The sequence below is a fragment of the Ursus maritimus genome, unplaced genomic scaffold (assembly GCF_017311325.1).
Source record: "Ursus maritimus isolate PB19 unplaced genomic scaffold, ASM1731132v1 scaffold_13, whole genome shotgun sequence".
NCBI lineage: Eukaryota > Metazoa > Chordata > Mammalia > Carnivora > Ursidae > Ursus > Ursus maritimus.
This window is the reverse complement of record NW_024423675.1, coordinates 43,289,051-43,305,629: the sequence shown is the minus strand read 5'-3', so window position 1 is coordinate 43,305,629 and position 16,579 is coordinate 43,289,051. Positions and strand designations below refer to the sequence as shown.

General features: G+C 42.6%; 1 protein-coding gene across 2 annotated transcripts in view; it reads left to right on the top strand.

The window, feature by feature from the left end:
- MAP3K5 (mitogen-activated protein kinase kinase kinase 5) overlaps positions 1-7,553 on the top strand; it is a 190,874-nt gene extending 183,321 nt beyond the window's left edge. For both annotated transcript variants that reach the window (XM_008691227.2, XM_040627839.1), the window contains 4 exons: positions 3,308-3,420; positions 4,154-4,266; positions 5,962-6,038; positions 6,717-7,553. In XM_008691227.2, the coding sequence (XP_008689449.2) occupies positions 3,308-3,420; positions 4,154-4,266; positions 5,962-6,038; positions 6,717-6,777 (364 nt within the window). In that variant the 3' untranslated portion in view covers positions 6,778-7,553. The remainder of the gene's footprint in view (positions 1-3,307; positions 3,421-4,153; positions 4,267-5,961; positions 6,039-6,716) is intronic.
- Positions 7,554-16,579: the final 9,026 nt, after the last annotated feature.

Sequence of the window (16,579 nt, the reverse complement as noted above, 5' to 3'; positions counted from 1 at the left end):
TTTTCAGTTGAATATTGCGTGATATATAGAAGTTCATGCATTGCAGGGGCGCCTGGGGGGCTCAGTGGAGTGAGCATCCCACTCATGACCATGAGGTCATGATCTCAGGGTCCTGAGATCGAGTTCCACGTCAGGCTCCGCGCGCAGAGGGGAGTCGGCTTGGAGATGCTCTCCCTGTGCCCCTCCCCCCCCACTCTCTCTCCCTCTCTCTCTCTCTCTCTACAATAAATAAACAGGGGACACCTGGGTGGCTCAGTCGGTTAAGCATCTGCCTTCTGCTCAGGTCCTGATCCCAGAGTCCTGGGATTGAGTCCCACTCCCTGCTCAGCAGAGAGCCTGCTTCTCCCTCTCCCTCTGCCAGCCATTCCACCTGCTTGTGCTTGCTCTCTCTCTCTCTCCCTCTCTCTGTCAAATAAATAAATAAAATCTTTTTTAAAAGTTTTAAAAAAATTAAAAAATAGAATAAAATGAATAAATCTTTTTAAAAAGTACATACACTGCAAAATAAACTTACAGGAAGTGTTAGTGTGTTTTTAGGAAGGCTATAGCCCTCATGTTAGAAATCTTAAGCTTATATTTAGATAATCACTAATGAAGGTAAATCAGGTTTATCTAGCTCTTGATTATTAGATCACCAGTAATAATACCAAATAGAGAAAATAACATGGTAGCTTTAGAATGTATATTTTACTTATATTTTGGGGGTATTTTACATAAAATGTTCTGGAAATAATTCACTTCACACCAGTGGTTGGGACAGTACTGCGGGACAATAATGCCGAGTTAGCTAAAACCTAACTCACGCAGAGCTGACTGCTTATCTGTCATCCAATTCTGGAATTACTCACCCATCTGAGTTAAAAAATTGACCTCAGGGCAGATGCTTGCCAGATTTTTCTGGAACAGAGAGGCAGGCAATTGCCTTAATTTTGAAGAACTTCCCTCTTAACTGAAGGAACAGTAAAAATAAAACTGATGGACTGGGTAAATAAATAATTTTTGAGAGCTAAATTTGGGACAGATGAAGTGGCCTGTCAGTGCTCTGCTTTCACTGTTAAGTTCTGGCTTTTAAAGATAGAAAGAAAATATGTAGTCTAGATATACATAGGTTAAATTCTAGAAAAAGTCACTGTGTTCTTCAAAAAAAAAAAAAAAAAAAAAGAAGTAAGAATATGCCATCACTATTCCATCCATGTAAATCATCAAGGAAGACAAAAATACATCCTAGACCAAGAAATTGCCAGCTTACAAATTCATGCTGAGCTTGCTGTCGGTCTCCTGGAATACCATTCTTGCTGGAGTGATAAACATCGCCTTCGATCCGATGCTTACTTTGCTGGTCTTTGTTTTTTTTTCTTAAAGATTTTATTTATTTATTCGACAGAGATAGAGACAGCCAGCGAGAGAGGGAACACAAGCAGGGGAGTGGGGGAGGAAGAAGCAGGCTCATAGCGGAGGAGCCTGATGTGGGGCTCGATCCCATAACGCAGGGATCACGCCCTGAGCCTAAGGCAGACGCTTAACCGCTGTGCCACCCAGGCGCCCCTTACTTTGCTGGTCTTTAAGTAATCTTTCTCAAACCACCTTCTGTGGCCGCCTCTCGAGAGTCTTCCTTTTCGTCCCGCTTCTGCTGCCCACTCTACTCCGATCCTTTCTCCTCAGGGCCTCACATCTCTGTCCTGTGGGAAAGGAGAAGGAGCCTCCCCGAGCCCTGGGCCCGAGGCTGCCGCAGGGGACAGGATCGCCCACCCTGACGCCCGGCGCTGTCCTTGGCACACTAGCCACAGCTGTCTCATTGAACGTTCACAGTCATCCTTTCGGGATGTTTTCCTTTACCTTTTCACAGATGAGAAAACAGCAGGCCAGAGGCGGTTAGTGATTTACCAAAGTTAACACAGGAAGTGTGTGGCTCAAGCCCAGGGCTGGCTTTCAGCTGGGCCTGTGCTGCCTTCAGAACAAGGCAACTGAAGCAGAAACCAACTTTTGGAATGGACTCCGGTCCTGAGTTAAATCTATCCATCCTGAGAAAATGAAACAAATACAGTTTGCTAAGAGCTGTAGGGTATGCAGCAATTTCTCTTGATGATCTTATGAATAATTATGTACCTTAACGTAAAATTCTGAATCCGAGTCACCCAATGATAGTTTTCTAAAAAAAAATCTCCCTTCCTAACTTGAAATCTTTTTTCAGAGAACAGTGTTAGAACTGGTGAGGAGGATACCAGTTGGCTCTTAGTTGCACAGTGAACCTTTCATGAATAAGAACTCGGGTATAAATGATGTTAGTTTCTCCTTGTTTCTTTGGAGAATTCTTCAGGTGCCAACTAAGAACTGACTGTACCAGGAACACAACTATCCTTTCACCCACTTCACCAGTCCCCTCAGAAGGGAGAGGAATAATAGTAACATCCTCAACAATTCTAGCAACAACCATTACCGTTTACTGAGTACTATAGGGTACCTCACCTATAGTTTACTTCTCAAATTTTCAGTTAAAAAAAAAAAAAGACTGCCCTTCTGCTTTGCATTGATTATTATATCATCCATAATCAACTTTTTTTGATGAAGGGTCACACGTGTAAAATGTAGCTGTGTTAATATCATATATATTTTATTTTACTTTCTTTATTTGCCATTTATGGTAAAAAAAACCCAAAATATCTCTGAAGATTTTTTTTTAAGATTTTATTTATTTATTTGAGAGACAGTGAGAAAGAGCACAAGCAGGGAGAGGGAGAAGCAGACTCCCATGCTGAGCAAGGAGCCTGACATGGTGCTCGATCCCAGGACCCCAGGATCATGACCTGAGCCCAAGGCAAACGCTTAACCAACTGAGCCACCCAGACACCCCTATCTCTGAAGATTTGGCAGACAGTTGGGGTAGCTGAAAGTACAAGCCTTCTAGAGCCTCGCTACTCAACATGGGGGGTCTGAGGACCAGCAATATGAGTATCACCTGGGGGAACGCATTAGAAATGCAGAATTGTGGGGTCCCTGGGTGGCTCAGTCATTAAGCGTCTGCCTTTGGCTCGGGTCACGATTCCAGGGTCCTGGGATCAAGTCCTACATCGTATCAGGCTCCCTGCTTAGCAGGAAGTTATATATATATATATATATTTTTTTTTTTTTTTAAAAAAGGAATGCAGAATCTCAGACCTACTCCCAAAATTACTGGATCACAATCTGCATTTCAATAAGATCCCAGGGGCGTCTGTGTTCCTTATAGCTTGAAAAATCCAGATCCAGAAGGTCACTGTGGCTGCTCCAGCTTTATTATCATGTCAACCAATATACCTTTCTTTTACAGATTACTGGAAGAATTGGTTCAGAAAGAGAAAGAATTACAAGCACTCCTTCATCAAGCTATTGAAGAAAAAGACCAAGAAATTAAACACCTGAAGCTTAAGTCCCAACCAATAGGTGAATAATAGAAAATTTTTAAGTGATACTGTTAAACCAGGCTGCCACAAAAAGGGGAGAAAGCCAACGGGCAGTTTTATTTCATGGCTTAATTGGCATCTGTCACTTGTACGGCGACTACAAGCAGAAATTGCTTTTAAGAAATATCCAGTTCTTAATTGCAGCAAACTATAATTTCAGTATAACCTAATTTCAAATAAGATGATTCATGGTCATCTTTTCCTGAGATTATTTGAGGTAAATAGGGCTCTAACACTTTTTTGGTCTTTATTTTTTTTAATTTTCAAATGAGATTACTAGAATAAAATACTATATTTGGTCATTTTTGCATTTGTATTCTGTATATCCTGGGGTTTTTCCCATATTATTGCAAATAGTGAAAAAGAGATTATTATGTGATTATATGGTTTTCTGCTAATTATGCTCATGTTTGTCGCATGAAAAACCCACAGTACAGTTTTGGTGAAACAAGTTTATTCTAAGAACCTATAGAATTGATATGAAAGTATAAGGTGGGAATGTCATTACATTATTGCTTCTGCCTCTCCATTTATTAGTAGTCTTTAAGAGGTTTGCTTATATTACCATTTATACTACCCATCTTGATTGTTTCTATTATTTTCTGATCGAGCAAAATCTTTTAAAGTAGTAATAAATGTTGGTTGACTGGGAGGGTCTCAGACGGCCTCTGTGAGAAGCTAAGAATGTCCCTCCCTCCCCAATTCTGTCCTAGATATTCCTGGATTGCCTGAATGCCCCCGGGATTCTCCTGGCACAAATACTGAAGAGTCTGAACTTACTGAGTGGCTAAGAGAAAAGGGAGCTGATGAAGACACTATAAGTCGGGTAAAGAAAACTGTCCGTGGGACAAGCTTTTCTTTCACTTCATAATGTTGAGCGCCTACTGTGTGCGAGGCACGGGGCATATACACTGGTGAGCCCTCCTGCGGATACGGACTAGGCTCGGCAGACGGTTATCAAGTAATTCCACGGATAAAGCAGGATGATACCCTGATAAACTCTATGAAGGAAAGGTTATCAGGTGTTAGGAGACAGAGAGAGGAAGAGGTTAGGGAAGGTTCTCAGGAAGGTGGTGAATGAGCTGAAGTCTAAAGGCATTGGTAGGAATAAACCAAGCCATCTGTATGTATATTTGGGGAGGGGGGTGAGGAGGGAAAAATCTTTCTGGGGGTCGGGGTGCTGAACGTGCAAAGACAATGAGGTAGGCAAAAGCTCTGTGGTCCAGGACCCCTAAGGATTTTTTATATTTTTGAACTGAAAATAAGGAAGAGTGGGAAAATCAAGACAAAACTAAAATTGTAAAGTTTCTAATTCTCTCTTATGTTTGACTTTTTAGTTCTCTCACAACATTATTAGACTCTACTGGGCAGTGGCTATTTATTGATATTTAATAAAATAGATCTAGCCAGTCAACGTGTGTCAGGAACACTTTCTATATCTATAATAACCTAATTCCCCTCAGCTCCTTCCAGACTTTGGTCATCAGCAGCTGTAGCGCTTGTGTTTGAAGATTACATATATGTATACACACATACACACACTAAGAAGTTATATTTTTTATTATTTTATAGGAAGGGCCCAATACAATATTACATGAACTTTAGTTTTATGTTTAAATTTTTTAAACAACTAAAAATAAAGATTTTTTTTTCTCTTTACTTGAATCCATTGGGCTACTAAATAAAATTTCGGGTTACCTCAGAAATCTGCATTGAACAAGTTACTGCTACTTAAATTTAAATGGCTCTCTTGCTTCTGGAGAATGACGCATCCATTCAAGTTCTCTGAAATATTTATTCCTCGAACTAAGACTCAAGTCACAATTAAGGAGTAGTAATTGATGGCCCACTAAATTATTGCCTTTTTTTTAATTTAAAATTAAAGCTGCAGTTTAAATTCAGGTCTCTGATTTTTATCGTAATTATTTTAAAAGTACCTCTTATTAGCTATGAAAAAATAAATTCAGAAATTAAGTGTAAACAATACCTTTTTATCCACTTGAGAAAAATAAAGCTACACAGCAACAAACCTCTCAAAAATAAACGTTACGGGGGAGGGGATGGGGTCACTGGGTGATGGGCACTAAGGAGGGCACGTGATGTACTGAGCACTGGGTGTTACATGCAACTGATGAATTACTGAACTCTACATCTGAAACTCATGATACATTGTATGTTAACTAATTGACTTTAAATAAAATAAGTAAAAATATATATATAAATGTTATCTTATGAACAGCAGATGTAATTACAAAATGAGTTGTATCTGTTCATTAGAAGGCCATTCAGAAATTGTGCTGCTTATAATCTTTATGCATTTGGAAGTCATATGGACGTATTTCTTTGCAATTATTTTGTAAGGGGGGGACTTTTTCCTAATAATTCCAGAAGATTATGTTTTTAGTAGATTTCCTTTTAGATTCATTTTTAAATTACTGCCAACATTTATATTATGGGTAGCGTTATTTATTAAAGCTGTACAAAACATCTTACTTTTGTGTATATTTTACTTTCTCCACAGTTTTTGGCCGAGGATTATTCACTAGAGGATGTTCTCTTCTATGTTACACGTGATGATTTAAAATGCCTCAGACTAAGGTACCACTTTTCTTTCTGTTCCTTTTTCATGATGGAAAGAGCTCTGGGTTCCTGCTCTGGCCGGGCCCCTCCCCAGCTGTAACCATCTCAGCAGTCCTGGGCCCCGTTCTCTGGTTCGCACTGGCTCTGAGTAAACTGAGTTTGTTGTGCCAAGCTATTACTGGGCACTCTTATCACCAATATCTATGTCAGTAAATGCAAATCAACTCAAAGAATTTCTTGATAATCGAGTAGACTGAGGCCATGCAGTTATTTTAAAGCTGCCTTAAACAAATGCTCTCATTTAGGTCAGGACTGTACCATAATTATTAGAAATAATAGAATAGGTGCTGATTTGCCATCCACATACCACGTATAATGTGATACAGTTTCTTATCGTAGTTTTCTCTGCCGGCCAAGCATATGCATAACTGACTCGCATAGAATTCTGTAAAGACCCGTTTCAAATGTGCTGAAAATCTGCAATGATGCTTTGGGAACTGGTAGTCTGTGGGAGTGGGAAGGAAAGGCAGGGAGGGGTGATGACCAAACATAGAAAGAATACGTGAGGACCGATAAGACTTTGGGATCGTTGTGTTCTGATCAGAGTAGCTAGAGGTGAAGAAGTCACATGTATACATCAAGGGCAGTGTTTCAAACGAGGTGTTCTCTCCCCTATGTTCCTGTGTCTTTAAACAGAGGAGGGACGCTGTGCACACTGTGGAAGGCCATCACTGACTTTCGAGACACACAGACTTGACTGTCGCTCAGTTTGCTTCCAGCCTTCCGTGGAGATTCTAACAGACAGAACTGATCTTCGCAGGGGAGGGAGAATCTAAGGGAGAGGAGAAAGAAGCTGCACTTTAAATCCAGTATTTGTTTACTTGTGTTAAAAGAAAAAAAAAAAAAAGACAAAATACACTGAAATTTCCTAACTGCTTCTATTTCTACAATTCATAAGGACTCTTTGTAAGGACTCTCAAAATAATCCTAAACATCAGGATGCTTGGGATTATTTTCATCTAAACATTTTTATGGAAATATTTTTAACTTAGCAGCTGTTGCACTTCGGCCAAATGTCTCTTTTACACGAAACAGATAGAACATTTCATGTGATCGTGCATCACTGGAACAAAACCAAAATGTGACCGTAACTTTTTAGGCTTATGTGTGTGTGTAAGATACCCTGAGTAGAAATGCATAATTTCCATTATTGTGTAAAGTTTATGGTTTTTTTTTTAAGTGTGCAGAATCTGAGAAGCAACAGTTTTTACTTACCTATCTGTATTAATTGTAATATTGACTCTATTTTGTAACTTAAGTTTCTGGCCCATAGTATGTTCATTTGAGTCGTGTATGTTCTACTAAACTGTACCAGTTGCACACGTCTGAATCATAGTCATGTTAGCTTGTTCTAAAGCTATCCATTGTGTCATATTTACTCTAAAAAGTAAAAAGACCCTTAACGTACTGTTCGATAAAATTCTAAAGAATTCTTATTTTGTTTTGACAAACCAGATAAACTACTGTGTCAAATTTCTAGTTGTTTCTTCCGCTCTGCTATTAAATAGAATCTGGCTTCTATTCAAGTAATCGCAGAACGATTGATCTGCAAGCTGCCCCTCAGGGCACCAGGGTGGTAAGACAGAGGGTGAAGGAAAAAAAAAAAAAAGAATTTACATGAAAGAACGTCCCTGTGTTGTTTCTCAAGGCCATAAGTTATCCTGAGTGAGACTACTGTATATCTCAGAGGGTCTGCAAGTAGCATCCCAGTGGAGAACACTGCATTTTCTCTCTCATTAATTGCTTAGCTCTCATATTTGAGGAACATGTTTTTCTTATAGTTTATAAGCCTGCCCCTGTTAATAGGGTGAAGTCTGAAGCTCGGAGATAGTTGGATGACATGAACACAAAATTCTTAGATACAGAGGAACTTGCTTATGCTGCAAGACAGAAATAATATAGAGCTCTTCGTGTATCGTTACTTGACCCATACATAACAGTCTTTGAAAAAACAGGACTCATCTTTATTTCTATGTGAAAATCAAGGTCCAGTATATCTTGTATTGCATGAGACTGCACAGAAAGTTCTCACCTTGTTTTCTCATTTGATACTTGCGACAACATAGCGGCATCTTTTATTTTTACATCCCAATTTCAAGGACAGATAGTTGCCTCTTGTAACCTGTGGGGAAATTTTGAAGGAGGTGAAGTGTAAATTAAATGGTATGTCATTTCACTCAAACTAACACAGGGCAAATCTTTTTTTAAAGATTTATTTATTTATTTTAGAGAGAGAGCATGAGCAGGAGGGGACCACAACCTGAGCCAAAACCAAGAGTCGATCACTTAACTGACTGTGCCACCCAGGCACCCCGATACAGGGTAGTTCTTAATTAAGCCACAGTTTATCTCCCCAGTTCTAATGGCCAGGTGCTTCTTTTAGTTTGTTCAAGGATCAAGCTACCCATCTTCAACCAATTCTTTAATGGAAGGTCTTTCCTCGGGATTTTCCTCCTACTGTATATCTTTGTGGGCTTTGTGGGTTCCTCTATCCCTGCATGGTTCATAATACATTCCCAGGCCAGCATCATTAGGTTTTTGTCAGAACTGTGGGCCTCAGTCACAAAAGAAGGCAGTTCCATTATGGTCCAAGTTTTGCTAAAGATTTCACTTGGAAGGTGTTTGGCATCAGTCTAGGCCAGTGACTCTCAACCCAGATTCACATTAAAATGACCGGGATGTTTTTTAAAATATACTGATGTGGGGCACCTGGGTGCCTCAGTTGGTTAAGCATCTGATTTCAGCTCATTTCATAATCTCAGGGTCCTGGGATCAAGCCCCACATGGGGCTCCCTGCTTAGCAGGGAGTCTGCTTGTCCCTCTGCCCCTCCCCCCACTTGTGCTCTCTCTCAAATAAATAAACACAATCTTTTAAAAAAATAAAAATAAAACAAAATATACTGATGCCACCACCTTAGAGAAACTGTGTTTATTGGTCTGGGGTAAGGCCCATAGATCCTATTTTTAAAAAGCTCTGCAGATGATTTAACAGTATCAAGTCCCACCTTCGTATTCCAAGAGACACCTGGACAGAGAAATAGAGAGCTCCTTTCCATAGAGGTGGTAGTAAGATGGTTTCCATTTGGTGTAGCAAGAGTCTAGACACAAAAGCCAGGAGCAAAACCATCACTTCCCTTTTGACCTTGGGAAAATTAATTAACCTCTCCAAGTCTCAGGTTCCTCATCTGAAATGGGGGAAATCATGTACCTTCCTCATAGGGTTGTTGTCAGATTTAAAGAAAATCATGAGATAAGATGCTTAGTGCAATGCTTGGTAGATGTAAGCAATCTTACCTCTTAAGGTAAGATGTAAGCTACTCTTACCTCTTAAGGTAAGATGTAAGCTACTCTTACCTCTTATCATTCATTCAGAAGTATTTGTTAAATACTTACTGGGTTCTACATTCTGTGGTGCATGAACAAGACACAGGTCTTGCCCCCTGAAGTTCACCGTCACAACAGTACCTACAGTAAGTGCTACAGTTACATCTGACCACCAAGGGGTGGGAGGGTCAAGAAAAGCTTTCCAGAGAAGTGAGGTCCAGAGCTGTGCCTGGAAAGATGATTTGTAACAGAACAGTTTACGCATGGGTGGTGGAGGCAGGCTCATAAGAGAAACTGAACCAGAATTTGCTGGGAAAGGAAAACTAATGTTTCTTCTTAACCATGTTTTGATTTCTTTCTCCAAATTCTGTCATTGCCTATTTTGTTTCATTCATTCCTAAGCCATTACATAAAACAGTCTGGCAATGAGGGATTATTGTTAAACACTGCAATGCCCACTATGTGTGAGGCAATGGGGCAGCAGGGGAGAGACGCATGATGGCTATCAAGTTCAGAAGGCATGCAATGGACATTATGTCATCAAGGACATCAGCAATTGGTAAACAAGGAAAATAATTGATGGCTTTAGACTTTATAGACACCCTATAGAGAGAGAAGACAAAGTCCCTGCCAACAAGTAATTCATATCAGATTGAAGGGACAAATTTGCACTAACAAATCACACCTACTCTATGTTAAAGGCCAGATGAATGCAAACCCAGAACTGGTGGAGAGCTTCAGAGGACAAGCTGGCTGGGAGTGAGGGCCAGTGGAACAGGCTTCACTGAGGAGGAAGACCTCAACCGAGGCATCTGAAGGAAGGAATTCAATAACTCAGGACCAGGGAAGTCAATCAGGGTAGAGCGTTCCAACAACAAAGGCAGAAAGAGGGGATTTGCAAGATGTTCTAGAGAAAGTGAACAACTTTTATATGAGAGCATACAAAAATTTTAACTTATATTTGGCTAGAAATAGGAGTTCTAGAAATAAAAAGTGGAAAGTGGGATAGGAGAGAGCTCAGGGTGTGATGAGGGGGTGGTCAGGGAGGGAAGTGGTGTTGGCATTTAATTATGTAGAAATGGGGAATCTTAAAGGTTTTGGAGCAAGGGAGGGGTGGATGTAAAGTAGGGTATGAGAAGATTAATCCAATGAAGGGAAATTAGAACAGAACTTGGACAGAGCAGTTCAGAGACTGATTCAGATGTGAATGAGTCCAGGAGCAGAGCAGTAGGAATTGAGAGCGTGGAATTAAAACTATGAGTTGACAAGATTTGGGAACTATGATTTGAGCAGTGGTGACAAGGGAGAGGAAAGAATAGCTGTTGAAACTATGCAAGTAAGAGAAGAGTTCAAAACAGGCAGGTTTGAAGGGGAGCAGCTTTGAGACACGATGAATTAATGGCAAAGCATTCCGATAGAAATGTGCAGAGACCATTGAGAATGTCCTGGTGGAAGTTAGGACAGAGATCAAGGGTATATTCTGGATCTAGGAGTCACCTTGATGGAGATAACAGTAAATGAGGGCTATGAGAAATAGAAAGGTTGTGGCCTAAAATTTTGGGAAAAGGAAGGTTTCGGGACAGTTTGGGCGGAAGGAGGAATTTAAATCAGCAAAAGAGACAAAAGGACTGGTCACAGAGGAATGAGAAAAACCAGGCCAGTGGTGTAAGCCAAGAGGAAGACTTCATCTGGTATAGCAGGAAGGGCAGGAGAACAACCGATTAATAATAATAGGTAAATTTGATTTTGTGACCTGGAAAGCTTATTTATAGACAGGCAAGAAAGACTAATAAAGCTGGTTAAACAAAGATAAGCCTATGGCACATTTATTATCTTTGGTGAACAAAATGTATGACAATAGATTTGGGAGGGTGGGGTGTCAAGGAAAGAAATTTTCAGAATCAAAGAGCCCTGAATGGAGATGCATTTTAGAAGAAAAGAGGGATGAGGTTTCAAAGGAGGCAGGAGGGAGGGCTGATGGCATCAGGAGGTTCAGCTCCTCCCCCTGGAAACGGGAACCCTGATTATTCGGAGATTTTGAGATGGGTGTGGGAAACTCAAGACAGATGGCTTCTCTGTGCTAAGTACAGCACAAGGTATAACATGGTGGTGTGTGACATTTAACAGATGTTGTCCCTCGCTGCATTTTCATGCGACAGCTCACCCTGTTCCAGACACCCCATTAAGTTTGAAACACATAAGCAATTGGGGGCGTAAGTGCAGGATTTTGGTGTGTTTCTTATAGCACTTATTTTTGTGTAACTTGTGATAGACTAAAACATAAGTTAGCAGAAGAACGCAAGAAGAGATAAGCATATGCCCAAAACAAAGCAAACCACAAAAGACACACACAAACACCAGTAAGTTTTGACTTTGGGGGGGGGGGGTATGTATCCCAGAAAGAATTCACTGGCTTACTGAAGTAGGTAGTAAATCAATGTTCTTCCGGAGTTCGACTCTTTAAATTCAAGTAGGAGAAGCCTTCCGATGTTCACAGGAAAGTGTCTCAAACTCTGATGACTTTGTGTAATAAAAAATGCCTTTGCTGAGACCCAAGCTGAGGTCTACAACCACCTGGTCCCACCTGGTACTTTATTTTTATTGATTAGACATCTGATAAGAGTGATGTGACTAATTTGAGAAGACCACATAACTAAATGATGAGTTTGCCTAACCCACTGTAGAAATGGCACTAAGGGAGAAGCCATTACTACAAACCACGGCGTCAGTGTCCCTTAGTCAAAACCCCTATCAAGTCAGCCGGTGAACCAGTAAACCAAATAAAAAGAGTTCACTCCTGAACCGAGTGGCAGGGTTTTTTTTATGCAAGGATGGTGAGAATTGTCACCCGAACAAGAACTCCAACACTTCCCAGGCACTCTTGGGCCTTCAACAGATTCTGCTGAAGTCCTTGAAAGGGTTTTAAATTGTTGGGAACCTCCTGGTTATGTTCAGCCAACCGAAACTGTGGGAGTGCATTTCTGTGTAACCAGCCGGAACTGGTCGCTGTCAGTTTTGTTCCTTATGTTTCCATTTATGCAAGCTACTTTTTTCCCCTTCAGCATTTTGTTGCTTATCGTTTATTTGCCTAATAGAGCAGAAACTGGTTACTCCTCCGCTAATAATCTGATATATATATATATATATATATATATATATATATTTTTTTTTTTTTTTTTTTTTTTTTTTGCCTATTGCTTTTTCCCCTGGTCTTCCTTAGCAAGCCAGAAGTTGCAAGGTAGTTGCTAATCGGAAACCAAGAGTAAGAAGCCACAGCACCGGGCCTAAGTTTCCCTAACTTGTGTGCCCTGGGGCTCATCCGATACAAAGATCTGGTGAAAAGATAATGGCGTCCTAGAACGCAGCTGGAAACCGGAACCCAGCGTGGAAACCAGCCCGTGTACTTCAGCTTTCCACGTGGCACCACGCTCTTGCGGCTGTCACCATGAACTCCAGCCCTGGCGAAGTCAAACCTGACCTGCCTACTTCAGAGTTCAGAGAACAGAGCGTCCCGATGCCCTCGCGTCACTTTGGCTGATTCTCAGCCCGTCCCGCTGGCAGGCGCTACTAAGTGTTGTCGCCCCACCTCCAGACCTCGGGGAGCCCGCCGCCGTCTCCGGGGTGGGTAGGAGCTCCGGCCAGGTGCCTGGCTCCGCCCGCCGCTCTCGCAGCCATCACCCCGCCGCGTCGGTCCGAGCGGCTGCCACGTCGCACCTGCCCGCGAGGGGGCGCGCCCGCGCGTCGCTCCTAAGCCGCTCCCCGCGGGCCTGCTCGCGCTCTCTCCTCCCTCCGCCCTCCGCCCTCCCCAGAAGGCGCTCACCTGTCTGGGCCGCGGGCCCTGGAGGCGGGGGGCCGGCTTGAGCGAGGCCGAGGAAGAGGGCGGAGCGGCTCTCCGGGCGCGTCATCGGAGCACCATGGCGGAGCTAGGAGCTGGCGGCGACAGCCACAGGGGCGGCGACGGCGCTCTGCAGAGCGAAACAGGTGACTGCAAGGCTGGGGCAGACGGGGGTCCCGCGGGCGGGAGGCGGCGACCCGGAGGGGTGGGCTCGCGTCGGGCACCAGCGGTCCCTTCCCCCGCCCGGCCGCGGCCCGGAACGGCCGGCCCCGCGCGCCGCGCACCCGGGCTCGGAGCGCGCCTGCCCTCCGCCCTCCGAGGCGCGTCCGCCGCCCGGGCCGGCGGTGTCCGAATGCCGCGGCCCGCCGGCCCCAGTTCCGGTCGCCCCTCTCCTGCTCCACCTCGACTTTCCCACAACAGGTGGAAACTCGCCAGCGAGTGCGGGAGGGAGGAGGAACTGGAAAACGCCGGCCGCTCCCCTCCCACCTGCAGACCTGGCTCTAATTCAGTTTAATGGGGAAATCGTATCCCCCAAACCAAACAACCAGCCGGAAAATCCTCGGCCAGGTGCGAGCGACACGATTATCCGTTTCTGGCACCCCTCCCGCCTTCGCCGGTCGAACCGGGTGCCGGGGTCGCAGGCGCCGGTGGCGCAGCGAGTGCCGGCGCGAGGGTCGCGCGGTGAGCGGCGGCCTCCTCCTCCCCGGTGTCCGCAGTTTAGACCCTCTCCCGGGGCGCACTGAGATCGCGGAGTGGGGAGTGCAGGGCTGGTTGCAGGAAAGTGGGGCTGCGTGTGCGGAATAGTCGGACTCGTAGATTCGTTGACTTGAAAGGGTCCTTAGAGTTCAGGCTTTTAGTCCATGCGCCAACCGCAGGTAGGAAGAAATGTCGGCTCAGGTGGTGACACCGCCCCCCGACCTCCGCATTAACCTTCGGGGACAGGGGCTCACATCTCCAAGGCAAGCAGCAAGTTTGTCTTCCCAGCCTCATCTTGCATGAAGACGATTTTCCCCCCTCGTGATAGTTTTTTTTTCTTGAGAAACTGTTTTGCAGATCCTCTCCTCTCTCCTATTCCTTCTATTCTTGACCGGTAAACTGTCTCTGGTACCTTCCCACACTAGGGATGGGGGCGGTGAGGCAGTTTCTTATTTTAAAAAGAATTCAAATTGCAGCCTCCCCAGTTGCAATGCGTTTTCTGCTTACACACATAATCGGAAACCATTGTTTCCCTAAATGTAAGAACCTCCAGATTCTCCTATCCACCCCCCCCCCCAAAGACCTTTTGATATTTTAATTCGGAAGTTCCGGAAAACCTGTAACCGTTTTTGGAAATGTAGCCGCTCTGCTAGGAAGAGTTGGGACACCTGAAGTCTAATGACTTAATCTCTTCAGCCAAATACCTGAGGTTAAGTCTGACAAGATGTCTTGAACTTGTTTACTTGGAAGTCAGGCTACTTCCTGCAGGGTGGTTTATTTTGTCTCAATGTGTTTGACAGGTTGGTCCATCATTATTTTGATTTGGGGTGGGGAAGGGGTGGCTAAGAGGAGATGTCTTTGCAGTTGCTTTATCGAACTTGATGGGCTGGGTGCAGGGGGCGGGGAGCTCCCTCTCCAAGTGAGGGCAGCAGAAGGGCAGCATCCTTATTGTGAATATAAATGGTTTGGTGCCTAATCCCCCACTAAGTGACTGCTTCTGAAAAACATTGTTCCAGAAACTTAATACACACCAATTTATGTTCAAACAACAAACAACAAAACCTGTCTTCTAGAATGTGCACACGGACAACTTGTTGAGAGCTAAGTGAACTACGAACTAGCATTTCAGTGTCTGAACATGTTCACTAATGAACTGGTCATGTTTCTAACAATACACAAATCATGTGACTATCGGTAAAATGTTTTCTGTTGTGAAGAGGGAATTTAACTGGCTGCCATCTCCTTCACAGTAAAAAATTCTTTCAAACCTTTGCTTAGAAACTTTGATTTTCAAGGGATGTATGTTATATATGGTCTTTTGAGTAGTTGTACTTGTGACGTAACTAAAACTTATTTCTGGCCCACATCTTTTTCCTTTTTTGCTAGTCCTAAATTAATGTTTTTGGTGTTCAGAAGCACCTATGTGAGCAGGTGCCAAAAATAGAAGGTAAAAATGTGTTTTTTAAATCTAGATCGAAATATTTTGAGTGAACGACTAAGGACTGCTTGAATTTTAACAACTTAGAAAGTTTTCTGTGTATTTAAAACATGTCATCTATACCTGAATATAGGACTCCAATGTTAGTGCTTTATTCTTACGGACATATTTCACCTCATACACATCCAAATGCTGCAATTCATTATTTTTTAACAATCACAGGTTTGTATACAGGTGGGTGTTTGGGGAGGAGGTAGGGACTTCTGTCTTTTACCATCAAGAGGTGATTTGTTGAGGTATTCACTTTCTCTTTCTTTCTTCTTTCTTTCGATTAGGTTATTATGAGGTAATGTCCATTCTTAAATGTCTCTTAATCTTTTGTGTACCTGTGCAAAGACTGGTGTCATTTTAAGACAATTTTTTTTGTTTGTTTGTAGTTGACATACAATGTACGTTAGTTTCAGGTGTAGAACAGTGATTCACCCTCTCTATACATTATGCTGTGCTCATCGCAAGTGTAGCTACCATCTGTCACCATAGTACAATACCGTGGCTTATATTCCCTGTGCTGTGTCTTTTATTCCTGTGATTTATTCATTTATAACTGGAAGCCTTTATCTCCCACTCCCTTTCCCCTCTGGCAACCATCAGTTTGTTCTCTATAGGTTTGATTCTGCTTTTTGTTTATTTGTTTGTTTTAGATTCCACATATGAGCAAGATTAAACGGTATCTGTCTTTCTCAGTCTGACTTATTTCACTTAGCATAATATCCTCTAGGTCCTAGGACAATTTAGGTTAGAATTTCAGGTGATTGTGAAAATAAGACCTGTAATTATTCATAATTATACAGTTATACATGTGTGTGTATCAAAGATGGGTTGAAAATTGGGGGTATACCACCTATAAAATGAAACATTTAAGGACATTGAGAGGTACTATATTAATCCAACATTTAAAAGCCATATTTCTGTCAGCACATATTTATCTTCTACTCAAAGGCAGTCAAGCTACATTCCTCGTGGTAATATTTTTTTATTTTTCTTGAGGATGAACAGTTCTTTCAACATATTTTTCAGTAACCAAAGGTTCACAAGTAATTGACTTGGAAGCAAGTTTTTGATCTCACCACTAGAGGACATCAGGTCCTTTTTCAGGCTGTTATTTGAGTCCTTACGTAGATGAATATTCACAAAACTGCCTCTGTC